Source organism: Cynocephalus volans, chromosome 3 (assembly GCF_027409185.1).
Source record: "Cynocephalus volans isolate mCynVol1 chromosome 3, mCynVol1.pri, whole genome shotgun sequence".
Lineage (NCBI taxonomy): Eukaryota > Metazoa > Chordata > Mammalia > Dermoptera > Cynocephalidae > Cynocephalus > Cynocephalus volans.
Genome location: NC_084462.1, coordinates 58215887 through 58226507, shown reverse-complemented (window position 1 = coordinate 58226507; position 10621 = coordinate 58215887). Strand labels below are relative to the sequence as shown.

At 38.5% G+C, this 10621-nt stretch overlaps 1 protein-coding gene across 1 annotated transcript; it reads right to left on the bottom strand.

The window, feature by feature from the left end:
* Nucleotides 1-4651: 4651 nt before the first annotated feature.
* RAMAC (RNA guanine-7 methyltransferase activating subunit) lies at nucleotides 4652-9824 on the bottom strand. Its single transcript, XM_063089767.1, has 3 exons — nucleotides 9442-9824; nucleotides 6004-6185; nucleotides 4652-5301 (listed from the first exon to the last, which is right to left on the bottom strand). Exons 2-3 carry the CDS (start codon nucleotides 6174-6176, stop codon nucleotides 5115-5117), a joined length of 360 nt encoding a protein of 119 aa, XP_062945837.1. The 5' UTR covers nucleotides 6177-6185; nucleotides 9442-9824; the 3' UTR covers nucleotides 4652-5114.
* Nucleotides 9825-10621: the final 797 nt, after the last annotated feature.

The following is a 10621-nucleotide window of genomic DNA, read 5'->3' as shown; positions in this document are numbered from 1 at the left end:
TCTCACCTTATCAGGAATGAGTATGATTGCTTTTCCCATGGTTGCTCTTATTATTAATAAATGTGTCTAGCCTAACCATACTCTTAAAGTAGTAACTTATGAGATACTCTACAGTTTCCCTTCAGATTGAAATAATGAAGGTTGAAAGTTGCTTTCTGATGACATTTTTTTCTATCCAGTCTGCAGAATATGATTGGAAGAAACTGTGACATATTGTGTCATCAAAACTAGAACCTTGCTTTGTGAACTTTCATTGGGTTATGTGGTTTCTCTCAATACGATACCTGGAAACTTCATGTATACAATCAATATCATTATTTCATGTGACTTTCAGTGCCCTTGTAATTTCATAACACACTGATGAGTGGGATTTCTCATGGATGGTTTCTTTCTTTTCTTTTTCTTTATTTTTTAAAAATTTTAACCCTAAAGCAGCTTTCCATTTATTTTCCTATCTTGGAGGTAAAATTGACCAAAGAATATATATTCTAACTGGTGGAATGTGCATACATTAAGTTTGAATGTTATACTGTTCAAAGCCCTTTAATTCCTCATTGGTGAACTCTGAATCTGGTATGATACAAACATTTCCAGCCAATTTCCAGCAACTGGTCACAAATTCGATAAGGTAGTGGCCTCAATAGGTAGGCGTTTGTTCAGTGAAAATTCGGTTAAAGTACTGGTAGTTGGAACACTTGATATTTAAACAGGACTTGGGAATTTTGAAGAGAATATCAGAGACTTCATCTTTTTACTCTGCAATAAGATGAAGAAATCCTCAGGAGAGATGGCAAAGATGTATGTTGTTGCCAGAGTCCTGTGGTATAAGCATTTGTTTTAATTATTATACTTCAAAGTTAGGGAAGTGACACTGGCAAGTAGGAAACGGAATTTAATTGGAGGTCTTTTTCAATATAAACAGAAACTATGATTTAATAGAAACAAAAGTAGTCCATATTAGTAAGCTTGATTGCTTTAGTCTTATTTTTTATTTCATTAATCTGCATGTAGATAATGACTTTGTGAGGGATGTTATGTTGTATGCAAAAATTAAGATATTGACTGAGTTAAATACTTTTAATACTTTGTCGGGTATAATCTAGTTACTCAAGATATTTAAGAGCTTTTATAGAAAATTCACTTTAAAAATTTTGTTTCTAAAAGTCAATATACGTTATAGAACTAGCATTAAGTACAAAGAACAGTATATATATGAGACATTATGGTGCCAGAACATTCAAGTAAAACTCTTTCATGAATAAGTGAGGCATGCAATATCTTCCAGAATACATAAAATTATTTCTAAAACATAGCAAAATAAGTGCACTTTACTTTTAGTGACCCCTACTGCTGTGGATTGATTGAATTGTGTTCCCCAAGGTTCATTTATTGGAATCTTAATCCCCACTGTAACTGTTGAGGGTGAGAAATCCCATTATGGTAATTAAAAGGTGGTGCCTTGCAGAGGTGATTAGATTGTAGGACCACACTGCAATGAATGAATTAAAAATGGTGGTCAGGGGCATGGTTTGGAGAGTCTCTCTCTCTCTCTCTCTCTCTCTCTCTCTCTCTGCTTCCACCATCTTGCCATGTGAGACCAGTGGGTCACTATCATCACCAACAAGGCTCTCACCAGATGTGTTGCCTGGACTTTGAACTACCCAGTCTCAGAAACTGTAAGCAATAAATTTCATTTTCTTTAAAAATTACCCAGTTCCTGGGCCGGCCCATGGCTCATTTGGGAGAGTGCAGTGCTGATAACACCAAGGCCACAAGTTCGGATCCCTATATAGGGATGGCCAGTTAGCTCACTTGGGAGAGTGTGGTGCTGATAACACCAAGTTAAGGGTTAAGATCCCCTTACCGGTCATCTTTAAAAAAATTTTTTTAAATTTAAAAAATCAAAAATCACCCAGTTCCATGTATTTTGTTATATGCACCAGAAACAGACTAATACACCCACCTTCCTAACTCCTGGTCTTCCCTCTCCTTCATCTTTGCCCTTATTTAGAGGATAATTTTTCCTTAAAATTGATTTTTATGCATCACATTTAGGAGAAGCAGTGGTATCAATAACCTCAGAATTCATCAGCTGTCTCCCTTCTCTGCCCCTTTTCATCTCCTCTATCCTGTTCCCTATTCTCCCTTGCCCATTAATGTTCTTTTATTTCTGCTTCTCTTTCATAGCCAGGATACTCCTTTGCCTGACATTCATCCCCAATTGTTTTATATAACCACTTCTCTTGAGATTGGCTGCTGAAATCCTATGGTAGAACTGAGGCTCTGCTAAAGTTCCCAGTGAGGGCCGAGCCCGTGGCGCACTTGGTAGAGTGCTGCGCTGGCAGCGCGGCGACGCTCCCGCCGCGGGTTCGGATCCTATATAGGACTGACCGGTGCACTCACTGGCTGAGTGCCGGTCACGAAAAAACGACAAAAAAATAAAATAAAATAAAGTTCCCAGTGAGAGAGATCAATCCTGGCAGAGGCCTAGTTGACCATTACATTTCAAATATTCCTCAGAAAGTAAATGAAAATAATCTTCAAAACCACATTTTACATTGTCAAGTCTAATACAATACTTTGCCTTCACGAAGCACTTCTTCTGACCCTTCTGTAAAGAATTTAAACATAGAAGATACAGGACAGTTGGATAGATAAGCCTGCTTGAAGAAACTTGCTTTTCCTGTTAGTTTTTATACTGGTAGCCTCTATTTCAGCAGAGTTACTGCAAGACAGCCATATTTGTCTTTGGGAATATGACTGTCCCCTTCACCCAATTTAGTGTTTCTTTGCAGATTTTAAGTTAGTAATATTCAGATGAATTATGACTATATAATGAAGTAACAAAGGGAGTTTGGTTTATATGTTTTAAGTAACAATTGTGTGAATTCTTCCTGTTTGCTGGGTGCTCCTTTTGAGTATTTTGTAAATTGTGTCAGAGGAGGTGGAAGAAGGGCAGTGACTGTGAAGAGGGCAGGAAAGAAGATAACTGGAGATCAGTGGAAGGGAAGCAGAAGGAGGACACAAGGCAGACATCTGCCCTGACCCTTAGGGTCAGAAACTTTGCCCTTGTCTCAGATATTGAATTCAAAACTTGGATCTCATTCAGGCTTTGAAGGTAACAGCCACATCTGATGGCCCAAGCATAAGTAAAGAAGGGTGGGGTGCCATTGCAGAAAAGAAAATATCCAGCTTTCCTCTCTTGGATAACCTTTAAGATGGCCTTCAGGGGACAATTAGACAGGTTAAAACAGGATCTGTTTGGATTATTCTAGCTGCAACTACCTATCTTGGCTACGTGTTGATTGGTCTTAGAACCAATGATTTTTTATTTTTGATCTTTGTTTAAGATGTATTTAATTATGTGCCTGCAAAAAGTCTGTCTTGTAACTGTTGTATAAAATAAATCTAATCTATGGTTTCACTTTTATCTTAAAAAAAAAAAAATTTAAAAGAAAGGCTGTTGGAAAATAACCTCTTCTGAGCTTCCTGAGAAGCATCTCTCACTCCAACCCTGTCCCTTGGACCCACAGATCTCCCTAATTAGTGTCAATAGCTGGCACAGCACCGGATCCCACTCTAAAGCTAGAGTCAGCTACTGTACCAACTGGTCAGTACCTATGCTTTACCAGTTGATATTTTTAATAACACCTCTGCTTTCCAAGAAAATCCTGGGTTGTAGTCAGGTCACTCTTGACTTTCTAGGATAAATATCTGCAGTATCAAGACCTATCTATGTAACAGCACTGGTTTGTTGCCTACTGATATAATTAGAAGAGTACAAGGAAAACCCTTACCTTATTATTAACATTTTATTTACATCTCGGTGTGAATAACTGATTTATTAGATCTTCTCCAATTAAATAGTTACCTGAAAGGGTAGCTGTTCAAGAAGGGGTGATGGAGTAGGACCTGGAGAAGTCAACCTCAAGGGCTGAGAGTGAGGTGCTGAGAAGGCAGCAAAAGGTAGATTTAGGAAGTTGCCTTTTAATTCCTTTGATCTATGGTGAAACTTGTACTCTCAATATTACCCTTAAACCAAATAAACACTTTTCAATAGATATGAAGAACAGAGTGGGGGGAAAAAAAAAACTCACAAAAAGCTTATCTCACCATATTAATAAATGGGCCAAAAATTGGAGGTAAAATTGCCTAAATGTTTATAAAATTTTTTATTTGAATAAAACTATCATAATAACCATTAAAATGATTTGAAACAGAATGATCTTCTGAAGGAAGTTACAGCATTACTGTATTTATGGAAGAGTAAGCAGCAAAGGTGCACATTTGGAAGTGAATATAGCATTGTAAAATCAACCTACATTAAATTCCAAAAAAGTAGAAGAGTCAAAATGCAGCATTATTTACACATGATTGAAAAGGAAAGCATGCAACTTTTATATAACATGTGAAATCTGACCTGCTATGTTTAAGTTACCAAAAAGCCTTAGAGACTGTATAAGATGATATGTGCCCTACTCCCACCCATCACCAAATCAAGACACTAATACTGAGAATGATTCCTTCCTCATTTTTCTGCTTTATTCTTGATTTCCCTCTAAAAAGAGACCAAAAAAATTGTGTAGCTGATTCATACCTATAGAGTAAGTAATCACAAATTACCATAGTCACATAACAAAGCCAAAAGAAATATAGTACAATTGTTTTACTGTTTCAACTACTGATGTACAGTACATCACAAGTAAGCACAGCTGTGCATTCATGAGCTGATTGTACTAAAGTCTGTACAATTTTAGAAACAAACACATCTGAATATATGGATACTCCCTTATCTTACAAAGTAAAGCAAGCATTTTGTATTTAAAACAAAGACATAACTCCTGGAAGTCAAATAAGGAAAACATACCAAACTCAAAGCACTATTAAGTAATGAAACAAAGAAGAATTTGAGGAAGAAGTCAAGCAATATAATCCACAACATTTTGGGGGAAGTGTTTATTCCCAGTAACCATCACATTGAAAGTAAGTCTCATGTTCCAAAAATGAATATTCTCTAAAATCAGATGTAAAACTATGTCCAGCAACAAAAGACACACAAACTTTAGTCATGTTAACAAAGTAAATGGTTTTACTAACATTTACTAACATTTCTATCAGTAATAACCATAGGGAGGCCGTTGGTTATAACCATAGTGTCCATATTGGTGGGGATAGTAAGGTTCTTGTCTGTGCTGTGGGTAATTGTTACCCCAGGATCGTCCATGCCACTGATTGGATCGATTGTCACTTGGCCACCCCCGTCTGCTATCCCTACCTCTAAACTGTCTGTTATCTTGCAACCTACAACAAAACAAAATGGTTTTTAAACTTCTCTTATAAAAAAACACATAAATCTTTTCCAGTGCATTTAATTTCTCAATCTAAGTAGAAAAGAGTAAAAAAAACATTTTTCTGTACAGAATGTTATAGTACCAGTTATTCAAAACTTTCCTAAGATTTAAGTCCTTTTTCCAGTATTATACTTTATACACTTTACACAGAAATAGGCAGACAAACCCAAACCAATAGGATAACTCTGAATCAAACTGAAATCTACTCAAAATTGTACAAAGCCAATATGATAATTTATTCCTTTGACTATTCTGAATTATTAATTAGAAGTAATTCCCATTTTACAAAATTCTTTCTAAAGTAAAATCAAAACAATACCTTTTTTTATGAAATTGAACATGAAATTTTAGAAGATTCTAGGTTTTTAAATCATATTTGCAAAGAAGATATTAGTCTACAGAAAGGACATTTTTAAAAAACATTAAAACACACACACAACTGAAAAGTAAGGAAAAGAATATATGGTGTTGACAAAATATTAAAGCAAATATTTATCGAGCTCTTACTATGTGCCACACACTGTTACTAGGCACTAAGTATACCATAACGAAAACACTGGTCACTGCCCTCACTGACCTTATGTTTAGCAGATTAAAGCTATGCTCTCCCAGATCAACCATCTGCATTTATTCTTCTGAAGTAATACATTACCGATTGCCTCTATTTCTTTGGTTCCCACCAGCTCTGCTATTCCATTCCTCGACAATTGGAGGAAGGGACTCAGGAGGGCGTTTCAGGTATTCCTGGTACTCTTTGTCATCTTCTGTGAATCTATTGGCAAACATCTCTTCAAAATTTCGAACAGCTTCAGAAGTGTCAGTCATTCTGAAATTCTGTACAGTTTTTAAGAAACTTCTATAAGAAATTTTTTAAAAATTAACACTATCTTACCAGATTATGGAAAACCAAGAATAAACTGTTTTAGGTAGGGTATCCATAAAAGTCCCTGTGTACTTTTAAATTTAAAATAGACTTTAGACTTTCAATTCAACATTTCTTCACTACTGTATTCCAGACATTGGGTTAATAAGGAGTCTGGGATACAAAGATGAACAATATATCATGAACCCTGCCCCCAAAGAGTTCCCATCTAATAGAAGAGATGTGTTAAAAATATAAAGGAAGGAGCAAAGAATGTCAAGAAATAAGGTAGGCAGAAGTCAAATTGTGAAAAACTACCTTCAATGCAAACAATTTTGTACTTTTTCTGGTAGGAAATGGGGAATTACAGGTGGTTTAAGCAGGGAAGTCTCAGGATTAAATTTACCGTTCAGAGGGATCACTTTCTATCAAGGTACAGAATAGATTAGTGAGATTAGATTAAAGGCAGATTACTGCAATAATGTAGGTAACATGCTTAATCTGAGGCAGGGACTGTGAGAATAGTTTTTAAAGGATTCCAAGAGGAATTAATCACTGACTAGATGTGGAAGGAAAGGGGAGAAAAAAGGTTAACTCCCAAGCTTCTGACCAAATGACTGGACAGACAATGGTGCCACGAGAACTACAGGAAGAAGAATGGGCAAGTATATACACTGAGTTTGAAGTTAGCTATGGTATACACATCCAAATGAAGGGTCAGTTCACAGTTAACTATTTGGGAGTGAGAGCTGAGTTGAAGATGAATATGGGAGATATTGGCAGTTTTTCTGGTGGCTAAGGCTATAAGTTTCTTGGTGATTAATGCTGTAAGAATGGATAAGATTCTTCAGGGAGAATGTGGAATAAGAAGAGTATCAAGGAACAGAACTCCAGAGAACATCAGCATTTAAAGAATAGTCAAAGATAAAGAAGGGACAAGAGGAGAACCCACACGGATAAATAAAAGGTGAACCGGAAGAGATTATCATAGAAGGCAAGAAAATAGAGCGGTCAATAATGGCAAATGATACAGTGATAGAAAGAACCAAAAAGAGAGAATTAACTGGATTTAGCCATTAGAAGGTGATTATTTTAGAGTACCAGTCATGCGTCACTTAATAACAGGGATGCGTTCTAAGAAATGCATCATTAGGTGATTTTCTCCTGTGCTAACATCATACAGTGTACTTGCACAAACCTAGATGGTATAGCCTACTATACACCTAAGCTATATGCTATAGCCATTATAATCTTATAGGATCACCATCACATATGCAATCTGCTGTTGACCAAAATGTTATCTGGTACATGACTGTAGTAGGGATTGAAACAAGTCTGCAAGTGATTGAGGAGCAACTGGAAGTAAGGAAGTAGAAATCTACACTGAATGTAGATTAAGCTTTCAAGACGCTTGGCTAAAAACAGGAGGAAAAAAGAGGTTACTAAGAGATTATCTCTTATTTTACCCAGGATAAAATATCTGAAGTTATTTATTAAAAAAAGAACCAATAAAAAAGGGAAGACTGGAAATACAGGAGAGATGTAAAAATAGAAAGGCATTTAGATGCACAGCTATTAAAGTGTAGGGTAACTAGTTTATAATGTTATCCACTGTATTCTTATTCCAGATTCTGTGACAAATGAAAAATAACTGTGATAGATATTGTCTAATGGTTATAAAAATGGAAATCTGTATCAGCTGGGTTTTCCAGGCCGATTACAGATTCATTCAACTAGTATTTCTTCACTCCTATTCTCAGAGAGCCCCCTACCTCTAGGAAAAGATTTGGCTTAAACTGAAGGCCTAACCTGTGAGAAACCAGGGGAGAAAGAGTTCACTTCTTTTAATCTTCACCCAAGATCTGGAAGCCAGCCCTAGCAGTATTCTGTAGGTAGTCCATACTTCCCAACCAGTCCCTTCCCCTAAATCCAAACCCCATCTTTCTGCTCTCTGCCTCAAGACTCCTAAAACCTGTTTTATGATTTGGGGCATATTTAACATCATGCTGAAACTTTAAAACCAAATCTCTCCCTCATAGCTGACATCTTCAAGTTATTTTTATTTCTTTATGAATCCAACTTCTATCAAAAAGTTTTTGACAAAGAGATGTGATATTGGAATATAGTTTCTTCATGAGTTTGTATTTCTTCCAGCACCCTCAAGACATATGCAAATATTTATAACATTTATAATACTACCCTCAACCCAAGAAAATTAAACCAAAATTATTATTTGGATGCAAGAAACAGGATCTAGACGTTTTACTTTACAGGCCACTGCTCTCTTAGACGGAGTTTGCCTTATCAAATACCAGACTTTCAATGTGTTTGGGATTGGCAAACTAGTATCAAATTCTCAAGTCCAAGAAATGAGTTTAAAATAAATTCAGCTAATTAAAATCGTGCCTAGATTTCTATAGGAATCACAGAAATCACTAGAAAGATGACTCATATCTAACTCAGCCGGACAGTAAAAAATCATAAGGCAAGGAAAATGTGCTATTTTATGTTCCCCCGCGACCCCCCAATACAAAAGTAAACGAGTATCTTTATCATTACTCATATAAGAATGGAATTTAAGTAGCATTTTAATTGATCAAGCTTTACTTACGCCGGGACGGCGGGGTGGGGGTGGGGGTGTGGAGAGTCGGCCTAAGATCCTTAGTCAATAAAGGGTTAGATTAAAAGTGCTCTAAAGACTTCCAACGCTAATAATTCGAAAGAGGAAATCAGCGCTCATGGTGAAGAGTTTAAAGAGTAAGCTCCACGACTTGTCCTCTGGGCCTTCAAACCCTACAAGCTAGTTCGAGCATGTGAAGCATAACTTCACAAGGTATGTTCTGTTGGGGTGGGGGGAGGGTACAGCCTTTCAGATTTGCACTTGAACATTCATTTATTCACCACAAATAAAACCACATAAAACTCTAACTGAGGGCGACTAACCCTAGGCGGCGAGCCCAAAGAACAGACGAAGATACTGACTGAAAATAACTGCGAATTTCAGCCCGCCTTCAAAGCACATCACAGTTTGTTTACTAAGGCTTTGACGGGTTTGCTCCCCTCCAAAGCACCTTAAATCTCCAGACGGGAAGGAAATCAGAAGCCCTGAGGGGTGAGTGGGCCTCCGATCTAGCCAGAGTCCAGACCACCACACAATGAACACCTCGCCGGCCACTCGGCTCGGCCCACCCAGCTCCCTCCTCCCCATCGCCCGAACGGGCAGCTCACCAGCCAAGGACTGTGTCTGTCCAGCTCGGGCCCAACCCCGCCGGCTAGACACGTAAGAGAAGCAGCCTCCGGTTCACCACAGAACAGAATCCCACAGCACTTCAGTTCTCCAAGGTAACGGAGTCTCTTCCGCTAGAATCCTGAAACCACCTGATTTCCGCTTCCGGCGGACAGAGACGCAGGCGGCCTGTCAAGTAAGTCTCGTGATATCTTGGGCTCACCGTGTAGAATTTTTGCCCCATGGGATTTCTTCGAATGCTGGCGCAAAGCGTAGAAGTCTGTAGATATGGTCAGGTAGCGGGCTGAAGGTGAAGAATGTCCCCGTGAGCTTCAGCCTGCCTGGTGACTGGGCAGGAAAAGACGTCGCTGTTTATTAAGCCCCCTTGACTGGGAGCCCGTGACTGGTAGGGACGGAAGTTCTGGGGCTATGCCAAGAGGGAAAGGCTACTTCCGGCCGCCTGCTGCCGGAATCTTTGTGGAGAACTTGAGGTGAAAGCGGCCGTGAAGAGTAGACACTACTGGATTACTTCAGCGATGCTACATCTTTCACTCCTGCCTGAGCAAGCCACGGGAGTAAGATTTCTAGAGTCCGTTTTGTACACCTTTTTGCAGAAACATACCACCTCTGTGCTCCAGCCTCAGTCAATGTTCAGCTACCTCCAAGAGTCTTTTAGCCGTTTCTTCTCGGATGTTCTGCAAGTGTGTAAACGCGGAATGTCCCAGACATAACGTGGCCTCTTTCTACCAAATTGCTTCTCACCCTGTGCACCCCTATTGGTTAATACAACCAACTTGGAAACTTTGATGTCTAAATTTGATACCTTTTTTTGCTCCAGTGAGTTGCCAAGTTCTGACTGTTCTGCCCCTGCGATAGTTCTGGCATCCATCCACTCCATATTCACTAGCTTCCACCTAATCAAAGTTCTCATTATCATCCCCTGGACGGTGGAACTGCAGTACCTTCCACATTGATGCCCTGCTTCTAGCATCACTCCCCTACCAGCCTGTCTTACGTACAGCTGCTATAGGTTTAGTCATCTTCAAGCACAGCTGTGATCCAAGGTAATCAGTGGCTCCCTGTTGCCTTTGGATTAAAGGCCAGATTTATTAACTTGGATTCAAAACTCTAACTTTATTTTCTGCTGTTCCCGTTTCATTCTCTCTCTGCCCATGGTAAACC